We start from the raw sequence: 17,066 nt of genomic DNA, 5'->3' as shown, positions 1-17,066 counted from the left end.
GAAAAGTGTTTGTGGTCTAATTTAATTGATAATTTTCATCTAGGTGGAGAAATGTCACCAAATCGGTGATTTTTAAGAAAAGTTTAATTACTTATAAAATATTTAAGTTATTTGTCGGTTCTAATAAACCCCAGATAATTTTTCACGGCAAGATTATAAATATAGTTTAAAATCATCATATTGCTTCAAGTGCGAAGCACTTAAACTATGACTCTTTTTATTTTCCTTGACAACAGAGCTTCGAAAACCCTTTAATTCGTCATTAACTGCAGACCATCACCCCAAACTGAGCGATTAGCGGAGGCAAATGGAATAAGGAAGCAAACTGAGGCGTGAATCTAAGGCAGGGATGGGCAAACTTTTTTGGTCGAGGGCCAAAAATTGAGAAAAAAANAAGAGCACACATACACACACTAATATAACATTACTGTTATGTATTTCATGCACCCCACGTTTTTCGTTTTTCAAATTTTTTTTCAATTATTATTCTCCACTACAAGAACGTGGTTTTTAAAAGTATTATTATATTTAAGATTATTTAAGATATATTTAAGATTAAGCAAACATAGCACTGATTTCCTGAGCATGAATTATTAAGATTTTAGGTACTAGCTTTTGGTAATGATTTGTAAAACTCAAACATTGGCATATTTAGAAACAACTGTATCAGATGATTGCTAGATTGTTCTCTCGTTGTAGCTCAAAATGCGCAGTCTGCCACACGTGAAGCATAATTCACCTATATTAGATTCCATAAGTTTGCTCCTCGATAAAGACAAACGCCAATCTACAGCTATTCTATAAAGAACTTCTGCTTTCAACATTTTACCAATTGAAGCTCTCTGTGCTATTTCCATCAATTTATTTGTAGAACAAAAATAGAGAAAGTAAAAAGGTCATCAGTACTTTGTTAAAAAGGAAAGAACATAAATAGCTTTAAAAAAGTCGACAAGAAAATGGATACTTATTTTTATATTTACCTTGGATCGGCAAGTTAAAATTCTATCCGCGGGCCGGATAAAACCTTCCGACGGGCCACAGTTGGCCCGCGGGCCGTAGTTTGCCCATCTCTGATCTAAGGGATTGACGGGCATCTACTTTCGGATGTCATTACTTATACAATTCTATTCTCCTCAGAAGATGTTACTTGCCTAGTAAATTTAAGCGAATGTTTATTTCCCCAGCGGTATTTGTTGATCCAGAAGTCAATCAGCTTCGACACTCTCGCGTGACGTCGCTTATAGGTATCCAATTAAATCTGATTTAAATCACATGGTTAGTTATAATCACTTCACTTCTTCTCGAACTGCAAGTACCCTATTCTAGAGTGTCAAACACGTTTTATTTAATTTCATTAATTAACACGAAACATACAAACACTTTACAATGCAATGCAATTATACATATAATAACCGGTCTTTACACCGGTTATGATACGCTTAGAGGTAAGCATTTGTGTGTAGGCATTTCCAGAAATAGCTATATTCCATATAGGAAAAAATTAGAATAAATTAGAATTCCATTTTATATGGAAAAAATATTGGGGGGTGAGAGCACATGGTCAAAAAGTTTTGCATAAAATCTGCATGTAATATGAAGTATGTTTTTATACATGGCTTCTTTTCTAGAGCCTGGATTTAAAGCTAGCTAAATCTATTTTCAAACAAATTAAGGAGCATTTTTTTTCTTAATCAAGCACTTGAATATAGATAATATTTTATCAGCATTTTTAATAGGGTAATTTAAAAATGCTGATAAGTTATAAAATATGCATATTAGTTACAAAATATTAGTTATAAAATATGCATATAGTTATAAAGTATTTTTTGTAAAAAAAATAGTAAATAAAAAATCCTTTTAAGTAAATTACAACGAACTTTTCAATAAATTATAAATCAACTATTTAATTATAATCGATGTATATGCACGTTAGGCAAACGTTTGGTGATTGATGTGTTTAATATTTGTAATCTAAATAAACTTTTTTAACCTTAAAATCTAAATAATTATTTCTACTGCTGGAATATGTCGGTCAGTACTCCGGCCAATATTTTGTTATTTTAATTTGATTGATAAAATAAAATAAAAATCTTTCAACACAGCTTAATCTTTTCAATACAAAGTTTCTAAATATATATTTTCTAAAACATTTTGCACCCTTTTATAGTTATATATATTTTGGCACAAGGTCTTTTTGCAGTTTTACTGCTTCTTTTAAGTTGCTGTTATTTATTCTTTATTTGTTAGAGTTTAATAGCACTGCAATAACTTTTAATGTAATCTTTTTACCATCTTTCCATTCCCTTGTAGCTGGATTAACGGAACCAAATAATTCATCATTGGTGACTGCTTTTGGGTTTAGATCCAAGGCTATTGGTTTTTCGCCTCGATTCTTATACACAGTAAACAGCGTCTTGAGGACGCTACTTTTTCCTGAACCAGCTGCCCCGATGACAAAGACAGAATGTCTAACTTCTAATAAGTCAGATAATTGTAACACCTATAATTTAGAAAAAATATATATTTGCAATTTTTGTATGAAAAGTGAGGTCAAATGTTTTGAAAGTTCTAAACATTTAAATGTAACAATAGAACCTACAACACTTCTAATGATTTCGGAAGAAAAAAAAAATGAGTTAATCATTATCATCGCTTAAACTTTCTTCTCTTACTTCTTATGAATAGTAGCATTTGCATTGTCAGAATAATATTTGAATTTATAAAAGAAAATATCGCTTTTTGTCACATTCTTCTTCGTTTTCCTACCTTCAGGAGCAGAAAAAGTAGTTAATAGGTTTTTCATGTGGACTATTTACTTACCATAAATCAGGGTTACTTAAAATCAATAAAACTATGAAAGATTTGAACTCGCTCCTAGCGCAACAATTCACACTACATGCGAAAAATTTGGATATGCGAATGAGAGTCTAATTGGTGCTAATTAATCTAAATTAATATTTGCGTACGAAAAACTTGCCTCTCAGGTTCTTGTTCGCATCTCCAAATTCGTATGCGATTCTTTCGCATGCAACGTGAATGGCTCTTTGTGAATTAATGAACGTAGATTAATGAATTACACCAAGCTAGAAGAATTCCACAGTTTCTGGAAAAGTCCAAGTGGTTTCTTAACGAGATACGACTGAAGTATGAAGGAGGTTATGCTATTCTCGATAGTTTTTTTATTTTTATTTTTCTTGGCTTAAATATTGATTTTTGATTCCTACTCTACATGCTTGTTTGAGTTTCTTTTCGCGATAAGTCCAATAATATATACTAAGAGCAATGATTTCGAATCATTTTATATATAAAAGCACGCCAATATTTGAAACTTAAGAAGGTAAATTATCATTTTAATTAGTACAAAATGTTGCGAATACTAATGTGTCGCATATTTTACAGGTTGAATATGAATCAAATCATCTAAGCATAAAATGTTGCCTGAAAGTGCACAGACTGTTTTGAAGAACAGCATGTAAACTCCTTCAGATTCGACGAAGTGCTCCAAAGTGTAATACGCATTCCTTTAGACAGTAATTCCCAGCACAAAAAAATTTAATTATTGAATCATTATTCAGTTTTTTTAAAAAATAGTTTATTCAGTTTTCGAATTGCTTCATTATTAAAATGAACAAAATGAAACAAAATATGGACTCGAGATCAAAGGGCTACTTGGACTGAACTCAATAATTATTATTTTACGTATTATTAAGTGCAAAAATATCATAATAAGTGTCATAAACTGAAAGCACAACGGTTGTAGACTAAGAAATATGTGATATCCTATTCAGAATATTTTTATATTTATTTTAAAAGGAAATGCATCCGAAATTGAGATAAAAAGGATACAAAAAAACCTTGCTATGGTATTAGAATAAAATGTTCAGAAATCACAACTAATTATTGATACACGAACAGTCGATAAAGTTTTCGGTTCTTAAGACATTATCAATGCTGATGGGTATTGTTAAAGTCACATAAGATGCGACAAACAAACCTTCAAAACAAAGTTATCCTCCTGTTGAAGTTTGAGGTCGGCAATAGCTTCTTTCACCGCTTTCTCCAAAACAGGATTCTTCCTTCTCGGTATGTCAAGAGCAGGAAAGAGATCACCTATTAGACCCATAAATACACCAACATCTTCGCTCACAATTTTTGGAAGGTTAAAATCTCTTAAAGCCAGCATTAATATCTGTTAAAAAATGTTTCAAAGCTATAATCACATACTATTTGATGCACGTTTACTAATTTAAATAGAAAATAAACAAGAATAATGGATAAATTCATATTGAAAAATGAGTCTTATACGCGCACAAATACTACAAAAATTTCAGTTAAAACTCTTTTCTTTTAATAAAAATAAAAAATATTTTTCCCACATGTATTAAAGGCCTTTATATCAAATTAAAACTAAGCGTTTTCTGATACCTATAATACTTAACTAAAAGTGGCTGGTGAAACCGGGAATCAAACTCATCATACCATTTTAATGATAATGAAACGTCAAAGTCATAATTAGACAAGCAATATACTTTTTAGCTAAATAAAATTAGGAAAAAAATTACATGAAACTTTCAGAGAAAGTACAAAGCAGCTTTTTTGTAGCCTTTTGACAAACGAGACGACAACAAGAGGTTGCAGTATAAATTTATTTCATAACAAGATCTTTGTATTTTTAATTATTTTACTCAAAGTTTAATATTCGCACGATTGAAAAATGCGCGAGGTGTATCCAGAAAGTAAGTTTCCCTAATTTATAAAAAAAAAAGAACTCACACTTTCAGGAACATATTTATGGGCAGCAAGTACAGCAGTGTTTCAGCAATTTTTCAACATAGCCACCACCAGAATTGAGACACTTGTCGTATTGTGGGATCAACTTTTGTATCTCTCTGTCGTAGAACTCTGCCGCCCGTGAATGGAACCAGCGTGTGACAGACGTCTAGCGTTACTGTGAAGCACTGAGGAAAATGTAACGTAAAAAGCTGGAACATTGCTCTACTTGTTGCCAATAAATATGTTCCTCAAAGTGTGAGTTCTTTTTTTTTTATAAATTAGGGAAACTTACTTTCTGGATGCTCCTCGTATATAATAATGATGTCGGAAAAAATCGATTCAATATTATCCACCACTTTTGATTTTCTAACCTATTTCTGATCTCATAGGTGCAGATGCAGAATAATCAGAGTTTTACCGGAAGAATAAAAATAAACTTCAAAAAGCAATTTTTTTCTTCTCATTTAAATGTCACATTAATGTAAGGAAACTAAATCAGATGCACCGCAATAAAAGTGTATTATGATTAAAGCAAGCTGCAGTAAATTTTATAACAGAATAAATTCTTACGTGCTCTTCCGGTGTCGCTGGAGATGATCGTTTCAAAGATCCCGCAACTACCAATACAGATTTTATAGCCCTTAGGCCCCAGTCGTAATGATCCTGCTTACTAAGGAGCTGCTTGCACAATGAGTACAATGTAGTGAACTTCTGTCCCAGGCTCCTCGCTTCCACAAAACCCTCGGCGACCAGCATAATTTCACATATCAATTGGCTGTCCGGTGCAACCATTGCACAAGGCCTGTATACGCAATAGGAGAGATAGTTGTTATTTGCTTAAATTTGAGTTTTAAAAATAAATCATGAAAAAAAATAACAGCAGTGATTTTTTAGCTAGAGCAGGATAAAATACCTGAAGAGGGTTTTCAGATTTTCTGGTAATTCTGTTCTGCCTGCATAACCGGGATTCATGGTGATAAATATACCTAAAGATGGTTTCAGTGGAATTTCGTCTCCCAGTAGACAAAGAGTGGGCTTTTTACCTCGAAGGGCATCTTGCACACATTTCACCTGAAATCGGACACATCCTAAAGTTTGCAATTTTGCAATGTCATGAATTTTTAAACTAAGTGATTGTGTTTTAACTATCACTATCATTCGAGGAGTTATAAAATTACTAAATTACTGAATATTGTTTTTAAGATCGATCCATAATATCATGCACTTATTCGGGTATTAATTTACACCCTGTTTCTGTTTAACATGAATCAATATCATGCAATCAAAAATAATAACCATAATCTTGTATGATAATAAATGGTTTATCTAAACACCTTTTGAGTTTTTTGATGACCATAAAATCTGGAGTTTTATTCAGAAAATGTGTTTAAAAAAATGGACCACATAGAGAAAAATTTCATTGGTAAATATGCAGTTAATGAAAGGCACAATTGCAAAATCTAGCTAGAGTATCATCGGATTATGATCTCAATCTGCTAAATTGATTTTAACATCAATCTTGTTGGTAGCTCCTGAGTTCTGAGACTGCTGAACTCTCCTTCTAGTACTCTTTTCTTTAACCTGAAAGCTTTTTCTCCTTTTTTGTTTGATATATACACATTTAAAAATTATTTATTGAATATCATTTAGATTCTTCAATTTTTTAAACAAAAATTTTCTTGATATTTAAAAGTTATGGAGCATATTAGAGAATTATATCGTTAAAATCTGTTACTATTTTTATATCTAAACAATTACATATTGCAAATTAAATTATTCTTCCTAAATCTTTATTAAACGATACTATAATTCAGTTTAACTCTTCGGTTGCAGCAATTTTTTGTTCTAATGCCCGCCTGTGTTAACATCCACCAATTCAGGCATCTACAGGGCGATTTTGTTGACCTCTCTCACAGGGGCACCGTATTAGGTGGGCCAACGTTGCTCCCACAGTAAGGACAGATAGAACATAGAAGGAAAGAACATCCATATCTTGCCCGGGATTCGAACCCAGAATCTCTCTGATGCGAGGACAGTTCCCTACCCCTTACACAGGCCGGTCGATTGCAGCAAATTTACATGGCATATATTAACAATGGTATATATAAAGTTCATATAAGAATGTTTGATCTTACTTGCACTGCGACAACGGAGAGTACTTCAACCGATATACGATTGAATTCATCAAAACAACCCCAAGCTCCTGTTTGAGCGAGACCTTTGTAAATATTGGCACACGACCTGTAGTCCATTTGCTCCGAGCAGTTGAATACATACACCAGAGTACCTAGAGCTCTGCCCAAGTCCTTGACAGTCTCTGTTTTGCCTGTTCCAGCAGGACCAGTTGGAGCACCACCCATCATGAGTTTTAGAGATTGTGTCAAAGTGATGAAACATCTGAAATTTTATGATTAATAATTTTAAGCTTTTGATGCATTTATTTCTTAGAACAGTTATTTTTTTATACTTATAAATAGTTTTGTTTGACATACTATTAGTAATCAACTTCGTATTCGTAAAAAGTTTTTTATCTTAAGCAAATTTTAACAAGCTAATTTGAACAAAATTATAATTTTAAGCATCCGAGAAAATTTCGTTCCAAACAATGCGTTGTATTTAGTGGCATCATGCAGTATCTCTCTAAAACTGAAAGTAAGAATCTATACTTAATATATTTACCACACTTAATATGTCTTTTAGAATCATTGTCCTTTAAGAAACAAAACTGCTATCAGAATCTGTTGAATCACTAAAGAGAAAGGGGAGACGTAAAGCACCGAAAACAGTTTGAATATCTGATAAAACGTAAATATGCTTCTTATAAGACCTTTCAACTTTTCCTTGTTAAAAATTTTAAGCTCGATTTAATCAGTTCGCTGTAAAAGAGGTGTTTATCAAAATTGAGTTAAATTTTGTCAAGATAGCTCCAAAACATAAAAAGTCAAATTTGAAAACCGATGAGTATAGTGACATGCTCAAAACTGAATCATCTCAAAAGTGAAACAACATGTCAAAATGACTCATTATTCTCATATATGACGAAGTTCACACTTTATTAGTTTAGAATGATCAAATATTTGGGGGAAAAATCTAATTAGATAAAAGTTTATTGCACACACCTTCAATCCAATTTTACTTCGGGAATAAAGAATATTTTCAGATCGCAAATAAAGAACATCTCAGATTTCAAATAAAGAATATCTTCAGATCGGTAATCAATACTTTTCTATTTATTATTATTTATTATATTCCGTTTTTATTTTATTTATTATCTATTCTATTTCTACTTATTAGTCCCTAATATAAGCAAAGATGGATTCTCAGAGCTGCTGTTTCAATTTTGAGCCTGCCTCTATATTCAATTATTAGTACACGGGGTTTTCAAATTAAGCTTTATTTCTTTCGAAGCTATTTTGATACATTTTAGCTCAAGTTTAAGAAATTCTTTTTTACAATGTAGTGATTAATTAAATTTCACAAGCATTTTTTTCCTCTTTATATATAAATTTGCGATGTTTAATTAGAATACTTTTGGGGGATATTTCCGTATCGTGATCTGTCGTGCCTATTACAAACGCTATGGCTACAAATGGATTGCAGTTTAAATTAAAATAAATAATAAATTTAAAAAAAAACACGTAGAAGTATACTCGGGGGTGGCTGCGAGTTAGACCCTTCAAGAAGTTGGTTCCTTCCTCCTGCAATGTTTTTCTTCTTTTTTCTTTTTTACAGTTTTTTTAAAACGCTGCCCAGAACTTGTCAAGAATTGGCGATTATTCTGCCGCAGATTACATGACGGAAATTTTCGTAAGGTTTTGACACAAATTCAAAAAATTATGCAAAAAAAAGTGTGTTTCATAATAAATAAATAACAACTGGCTAAACTGAGATATATAATACCTGTCTGTCAAAGGAGTAACAACCAAACGAGGAGTATTTCCTAAATATTCGTGGCAGTAATCGAATCTGGCATCACAGATGTGCACCGTGCAGTCTTCTTCCCATCTGTGTCGAAGCTGTGATTGCCAGGCGAAATCCGTCTCGTTTTCCACTCTGAGGGAAATAAGGCGAGATACAACATCTCTGGCGTGAACGTCCATCGTGCATATTGTCATCACTTTTTGGCGAGATTCTCGATTAAGATCTGTTAATAGCAGATCTATCAATTGGTGCAATTGTTGCATCTGTAATACAAAGGAGCTAAAGTAGTTTAGATTATTTTACAAATATTTCAATAAACACTCTTTCTGCCCCCAAATATTCCATTCTTAAAATGAAATATAAATAAATTTCTATCAACTTTACTTTTTGAGATTAACTGTTATATTGCAAAATATACTACTTTCAATGTTCCACAAAATAATATATGTTTGATGCCTGGGATTTTTATACTAATTTTGACTATATTTTTGATTACACTGATTTATTACACTGATTTTAAGAAGAAAGAAAAAAAAATTTTTTTTTCTCTATTTACTCAATTTTTACAAATTCATCGTCTCTTTTCGCAAATGAATAATTATTTAAGGTGATTCAGTGCAACCATATGATAAAGGAAAATATTTTCTATATTTACAAAATGAGCATAAAAAATGAAGTCGAAATAAATTTCGTATTTGAGGATTCCGACACTTTTATGTTTTACAAAATAATTTGGAAATTTTTTATTTAGATACTGCGAATAAAAGGAAAATTTATGATTTGAAATCAGTTTAGCGTATCTAGTCAAAATCAGTCTAAAAATTTATGGCACCAAAGAGAAAATAGAAAATTTTAAATCTTCGTTTGTAGTACTTACTTGTTTCTTATTGTATTGCTTCAAGGCTGTTTCATGTCCTTGTCGCACTCGTTGAAGAGCAGCGCTAACTTCCGCTGTCCACCAAATTTGTGTGCCTGTTAGTGCCACTTGAGCAATGTTTTCAAAAATCCACGACTCTCTACCGCCATCTTCGTAGGAAGATATGGCTAAGGACAGGTCTTCTTTCAGAGTGGAACGTATACAATTCAACAGACGATCTAACCAAGTCTCAACCGCTCCAGTACACAAGCAGGGCTCCTTCAGTTTCAAGTGCTCCCCATCCCGGCTGATCACAGCTATGGCTTTTTCGTCTGCGTCACTTTCGAACACCAGTTGTGACACCGAATCAAACAGTTTCGGAAGATGACGAATGATCTAAAATTAAAACATAGGGTAAAAACTAGTATTTGGTTAATTTACGAGGTTAGTAAATCTCACGTATTCAGTGCAAACACAGGCGTCATAAAATATTCAGTAAAACTAAAAGCAAAATTACTGTGTGTTTCTTCAAGATCGATGACCACATTATCTCCATTAAAATACTTCGATAAAATTGATGCAATCAGAGCTTCGGTCGTGGTAATCAATGTCCAAGCGAAGAAAATATTGACATATGAGGGATCGTTAATTTATCATCATCGTTAATTCGACGGTTCTTAATGAACCCTAAGCTAAATCAAGCCCTTTCATAATTCCACACAATTAGTTGCTTTTTGTTTCCAGTTCTCTCAGTCTTTTAAATATTTCCTTGACTTGATTTTTCTATTTTGTTCTAGGTCTTCCACGATGTCTGGGGATTAAACAGATCTACAGGTTCTAGATCCATATGGTCGAGTCCTTGACATCACTAGGGGTGATCAAAGAGAAATAAAGGTCTATGAGGGATCATTCATTTATTATCATCGTTAATTCGACGGTTCTTGATGAATCCTGAGCTCCTAAAAGCCCTTTCATAATTCCACACGATTAGTTGTTTTTTACTTCCAGTTCTCTCAGTCTTTTTAATATTTCTTTGACTTGATTTTTCTATTTTGTTTTAGGTCTTCCACGATGTCTGGGGATCAAATAGATCTATATGGTCGAGTTCTTGACGTCACTAGGGGTAATCAACGTTTAAACGAGAGAAATAAAGGTTTATGAAGGATCATTCATTTATCATCATCGTCGTTAGTTCTATAACCCTTGAGGAACCCCCTTTAAGAGCTTTTACCATTCCACGCGACGAGTTGTTATTTCCTTATTTCCAGTTAATAACTTTCAGTCTCTTCAATTTTTCTTCCACGTGATCTCTCCAACTACTTCCAGGTTTTCTACTGGGTCTAGATTCACAGGGGAATCCATAAAATTCACTAGATCTAAATCTACATGAGGTAGGCATTGGATTCTATTTATCCTTTATCTTCGTGGCACTATCTGATTCCTTGTAACAATCATAGAGTCTTATAGATTCCTTTATTTGTTCTTATTCTCTATGAACTGTTTTCCCATACTGTTCCAAATTCTATTTTTATGTCTCATCTCTTCTTACAACAACTTTTCAGTACACTCTCTCATAGTCCATGTCTAAGCAAAACAAAACAACTGATCAGCTGATCACAGCATACAAGCTATTAAATGTCATTACAGAGATTAATAGCTGATGGTGGAAAAAGAAAGCTTTAAATTGAAATACATAAGAAAATTATTACTCACTGTGCGTGGTCGAGTTCCATTGGATAAAATGTCGAGTAAATCAGCGGATGACACAAAGTAAAATCTCGGGAACACTCTCCTTTTTGTTTCTAAGTAAGACGCCAGCGCTTTTTCGCAAAGAGCTAACTCTGTTTGCAAATGAGCCAAATCATTGTGAACTTCAGGGCGAGCAGATACCGATACTACTGTTTCAGTTTCAGCACTGAGAATATCAACCAATCGTTTGAAGGAAGCATCAATTAACTTAAACCTAAAAGAAAATGTTTCAACCGATTTAAATATACAAAAAACGTAAATTCCGTAAATTAGATTATTATAAAAGAACACCATGTTATCACTTAAATGAATAAAAACACAACCAATATCAAACAACAAAGTATACAAGTTCTTAACGTGTAACAGTGGCAGTCTTTATTTCAAATAACAAATAAATTGTTTTATGTAAAGGATGCCGTTTTAGCAATTTGAGTTAAGTATAGTTTAGTATGTATATATTTAGTATAGTATGTATAGTTATATAGTTAGTATAGTAAGCATAGTTATTACGTATGTTCTTAAATAGTATATAATTATCATTACAATAATTAGGTAATTTAATAACGATGTCTTCTAACATACAAATTGTTATTTCTATTAACAGACAAATTGTTATTTCTATTAACAGACAAATTGTTATTTCTATTATTACGACACACCTTACAGGGTGAAGTTATACAGGGTGTACTGTAATTATCACTCTTAATATATACATTTTCAGGATTCGTGCCAGAAACATGGTAAAAAAGTATTCACGCTGACGATTGCAAATTAATGTTTAAGGAGGAAAATGTTTTCAATATCTGAGGAAATTAGAAATGTTGGGTTAAAAACAGCAAAAAAATTTGGTGCAACAACCAGGTGAGTTTTTTCGCTTTGTTTTATTCTCTTTAGCCAATGTTCCTTAATTTCCTTCCTTAAAAAACTATTTATTGCCTCTCATTATCATATATTTTTACCCCCTTTTTGATAAGAATTTTAAAAATGTGCATTAAGGGCAGTGATTATGGAGCACAGTGTAAATATCTATATCATCAGACTATGCTGTGCGATTCGAGTAAGACGAAGTAAAAATGACGAACCCAGTCATTAAAATAGATGAGTAATTAGAAATTTAAGGTAAAGAATCAAGTAAGGCAAAGAATATATCTTTAAACCTCACTCACTCCTCACATCAAAATTAAAATTTTTTTGATACTCTACCGTCGGAAAAAANAAAAATATAGAAAAGTTTCAGTTTTACTTGTGGGAAAGTTATGACTTTAAACTATAAATTCCAGTTTGCCGTAAAAAATATTTATGCTTTAAAACGAACAAAATGAATTTATTACTTAAAAAACTAGTAAACTTTATTGAAAATTGCCAATTTTTCGTGATTTTTTTCTTCTAGATCAAAAATTTTTTAAATTATAGAACAGTTGTCAATTTTTGAAAATTTTTGTAAACCCAGACAATACATCGTTGAATAACTATTTATATAAAAAAAATCCTTTCAATATTTACAACAACGAAAACGAATTTTTAAAAAAAAAACGTTTTACATTTTTTAAAAAAAGTTGTAGCTTTTCTTCATATTGATGTTTGGCGGCATTTTCAAGGTGCTTTTAGACTTAAAAGGCTAGACTTGATTTAACAGCATGAATGACTGTTGTAAACTTTCAACAGTTATGAAAATAGCATAATATTCATAAAAAAAGACAACAGAATCTTTACGAAATAGTCTTAACTTGAATAATCATGCATTTAACTCATGCGTGCCTTCAAACATTGAAGTCATGATTTCGTAACTCTGACTAACAAAGAGTTATTGAGATCAATATAAGTTAGTTACTACGTACCGAACGAAATTTTTAACGTAAATTATGATTTTACATCACCTCTCACAGTCTTCTGGCAGTTGTTCTCGGATGTCTTCAGATCCCATGAAAATACTCTCCATTTGTGACCACGCTCTCTGGACATCTACCCAAATACCAGTCACTGATTCTACTTGAGACAATTTCTTAACCCACTCAGTTATGTTATCGAGAAAATGGGCCACATGCTTTGATGTCATTAAATTCTGGAGTTGAACCTACAATAATCAATCATAATGAATCAAGCTCTTTGGATACTGAAAGTAAAAGACTGTATTAAGCATAGTGATAAAATAAATACGAGAGTTGTCAATAAAGTAAGTCTGTACCTTCAATGGTTTGTACTCAGAAATGTATTGTACCATATGCCAGGAAGCCATATGATACCGTTAACAAGGTGTCATTTCTCCGATGTCAGTTTTGGAACGATACTTGGATCATAGATAGACATAGACATTGTTTCAGGACTGTACCCAACTTCAACGGATAATTGATTGTCTATTGAATAGATACCACTCACGATGTTAAAGTGACAATGAGAAATGTATGGCCGAACTGTGCTTTGCAAATTCGCAGTCCAAGCAGCACTAAAAACTTTGGCAAATTGTGTAATCATCCTATATGGTTACGCATTCTCCGCACAGACTTCAGAAAATTCTTGGTAACATTGCAATGTGTTTTCGCCATGGCTATTTTGATTTTAATCCAAGACTGCTGGCTACTTTTTGCAAAAATGATTTTAAATGGTAAAAATGACACTGTTCACTTCAACGTCGCTTTATTGTACTCGACAGAAAACGCTAACAACAGCCTATCATCACTGCGATAATATCCCATTTGAAGCATGCCAGATGTTCCGCGATTTTCTGATCTACGTTGCAATTTTAGTTATAAATATCGCTGTTTAAAATGTGCATTTATCTAAAACTAAATTCAGTGGCACGGCAGCCCATGGAAGGCTACTGTGCCCATCCCAGTTTTCTTGATCTTGGGCTCTGGGGACCAGTAGCACATGCTCCGCTTGGGTGGTTTGACAAACACGGTATCCCTAGCATTTAGTCCCCAAGCATACTTGATACTCATTTTATCGACGCACTGACGAGATGAAAGACTGAATCAATTTTCCCAGTCCGAACTCAGGATCTGTGACACAGAAGCATAAAACATTACCACTCAGTCATTGGACAACCATTTATCAATAAATGGAGGGAAAAAAGCAAAGTTTTGCTCGACAACTTAATTCATGATTATGCATTTAGCATCAAAAACTAGTAAAATACTTCTTTTCCGTTCGAAAACTTATATTAGCAAATAGGCAAGTTTAAAATTGGAGTTTTTTTTTTTTGCATATTTTTTCTAAATCACTTTTAGAGTATTTTGACTAATTCCTAAAAATAATTGCTTTCATACCTGATTGTCTTCGAGTGTTGCAATAAGAACATCTGAAATGTGAAGAACATGGTGTCCCGTCCTCTGCTGAGTTGAGCGTTCGAAAACGATCTCCGACCATGTGCTCTCGAGTTCTGCTAGGATTCTTTCAGTAGCCAACTCTTTGGATGCCCTCTCAACTATTCCTTCCACTACTTCTTCGAAACGGTGGAGTTCCAGAGAAAGCAATTCTCCTAACGGTGTCAGATCAGTGACTGACAATGAAACCTGAAAGAAACTTATATTTAAAATAGATTTCTAATGCCACTTATAATCTTGAATTCTTTATCAATCATCCTCCAGATTTTTCTTAATTGAAGTGTCAAATGAAAAAGCATGTTGAATGTAAAAACAAAAACAAAAAATAAATAAAATAAAAAACATCAGAAAGCTAAAGCTTTTTAAGGACCTGGGACTAGAAGCTATTCTATCCGAAGAAGATTATGGTGACCTATGGATCTTGTCTGACAGCCGTAGCTCCACCACCTTAGTAATTGGCCTCTTGTGGCTGACAGGATCAGCACCTCTATCCTGCTTAAATTAAAGCTCATTTCACTTAATCATGATGTTTAGTTGCAATGGGTACCTTCCTATGTGAATTTCCACGGGAATGAAATGGCCGATATTCTTGTAAGGAGAGTTGCAGGATTATAACAACTCCCTCTTCCACACTTACTTTTTTGGAGTTATACTCTCTGGGAAAATCAAAAATCTCGAAGGAGTGGAAAAAATCCTCAACCCGAAATTGGTACAAGGGATCAAAACCGGGTTTGTCCCTTGACCTCCAGTGTGACAGACGCACCCGGACTGTTCTATCAAGGCTTGCTAGCGGTGACATCAAGTGCCTCACTTTCAACGAGGGCAGGAAAATCCTCGTCACCTGCACCAAGTGCCAAATTCATCAGGTTTCTCCTGAGCACTTCTTGGATTGCATGGGGCTCTCTAAAGAGGATCTCTATAGCAATCCTCTCCTAGTCTTCGACTTCCTTCCAGTCAACGAACTCGTGGATCTTGTCTGACTCCGTCAGACAGAGAGGATAAGTAACAACAACAACAAAATCTTTATGTAAACATCGTTATTACCGACTAGTTTACTTTCACTTCCAGTAAAAGTTGAAATTTAAAAAAAAAGAAAAGAAATTACCTGAGTTGCTGCAGAAAGTCTCGTCCAGTGACGCTCTTTAATGGCCGGATTTCTTAGTTGATGAATAGCACCAAGGGCCACAAGAATATTCTTTATGGTCTCTTGGAGCCAAATGAAATTATCCCAAGATCTCATTTCCTTGTCCATTAGTTTAATGTCCCTCATGTACACTTTACACTGCATCTCCAATGCGTCTAAATCTACTCTCGTCCAAGGAGTGTTTTCCCACTCAGTCAGTTGCTTCTTCACATCCCCTATATACTTCCAGAGTTCACGGAGCAACGCCAATTCATTTTCGCACTGCTTCAGCTGGCTGAACTCCGGTACATGTACCTAAATTATGAAATTTTTTTTTTAATTGTGGGTGTCGAAGGCCGTATTAAGATGTATATAAGAATTGTTCAAATGGAAAGTGGCGATAAGTGTGAAAGCTTTCAGAAATACAGTAGCGATAACAATAATTACAACACTAAAGGTTATATTAAAAAAAAAGGTAGAAAGAATGAACTGAAGTTCTCTCATGCAACGCAGAACCATTTCCCACGAGAGCATTTTTAACAAATGTAAAATCGCACTAAAAATGAGTCTAAAATAGAATAGAAAAACGCATAGTGTATGATTTTTAGATGCGGAAGGTGATTGCATCGTGCCTTCGCTCAGAGTGCTACACAAATATAACAAGTCATAACGTTAAACGCATTTCAAACGGGTCATGTAAAAATGCATTTTCGAAATTTCTGTGATCCGTACAAAAGATTAAAAAGTGGTAGCAAAACTACTTCGTTTTTGTTCCGTTTTTCGAAGAAATTATCCATTCGTGATTACTACAAACATAAATGATTCAGTATATATTTAATCAGTACTTAAAATTGTTCCTCATAGTGATTTTTTAAATTGAAGTTGCAGCTATAGTGACAAGTTTTCTCCAATTTTTAAAAAATCTTGCCTACCACTTTTTTTAAAGAAAGTTTAAAAGTATAACAGCTGTAAAAAAATTTTTTGGAAACGTTGTCCGCATGCAATATGTTAAGATCGCCTTTCATTATTTAATCAACAACGGCTAAAGATATCCATTGGAAATAACGGTGTTGATTAAACTGGTTTTGCTATATCCGATACTTATACCTTTTTACAACAACTTTTACTCCATTTTTTCAATGTTTCGGGCTATTTATCCTTAGATAGGATATAAATAGCCTCCATTTTAAAAATGAATGTATGCTGCACGCAAACCTTCAAGCATTGAAAGTCTTACCATTGCACGCTGTTCTTTTCTGATTTCCTCCATCTTTAGTGCAACTTTATATCCACTTTAAATGAATGCAATCTGAAATGCATA

At 33.3% G+C, this 17,066-nt stretch overlaps 1 protein-coding gene across 1 annotated transcript in view; it reads right to left on the bottom strand.

Moving 5' to 3' along the window:
- LOC107438545 (Dynein heavy chain at 93AB) overlaps nucleotides 1-17,066 on the bottom strand; it is a 72,689-nt gene that overhangs the window by 53,813 nt on the left and 1,810 nt on the right. The window contains exons 2-12 of the mRNA XM_043039645.2: nucleotides 15,728-16,060; nucleotides 14,566-14,811; nucleotides 13,177-13,373; nucleotides 11,264-11,513; nucleotides 9,572-9,946; nucleotides 8,674-8,957; nucleotides 6,909-7,170; nucleotides 5,687-5,844; nucleotides 5,344-5,575; nucleotides 3,995-4,189; nucleotides 2,290-2,500 (exon numbers count right to left, since the gene is read on the bottom strand). Of these exons, the coding sequence (XP_042895579.2) occupies nucleotides 2,290-2,500; nucleotides 3,995-4,189; nucleotides 5,344-5,575; nucleotides 5,687-5,844; nucleotides 6,909-7,170; nucleotides 8,674-8,957; nucleotides 9,572-9,946; nucleotides 11,264-11,513; nucleotides 13,177-13,373; nucleotides 14,566-14,811; nucleotides 15,728-16,060 (2,743 nt within the window). The remainder of the gene's footprint in view (nucleotides 1-2,289; nucleotides 2,501-3,994; nucleotides 4,190-5,343; nucleotides 5,576-5,686; nucleotides 5,845-6,908; nucleotides 7,171-8,673; nucleotides 8,958-9,571; nucleotides 9,947-11,263; nucleotides 11,514-13,176; nucleotides 13,374-14,565; nucleotides 14,812-15,727; nucleotides 16,061-17,066) is intronic.

Source organism: Parasteatoda tepidariorum, chromosome 2, assembly GCF_043381705.1.
Source record: "Parasteatoda tepidariorum isolate YZ-2023 chromosome 2, CAS_Ptep_4.0, whole genome shotgun sequence".
Classification (NCBI taxonomy): Eukaryota; Metazoa; Arthropoda; class Arachnida; order Araneae; family Theridiidae; genus Parasteatoda; species Parasteatoda tepidariorum.
This window is presented reverse-complemented; position numbering and strand designations above follow the sequence as displayed.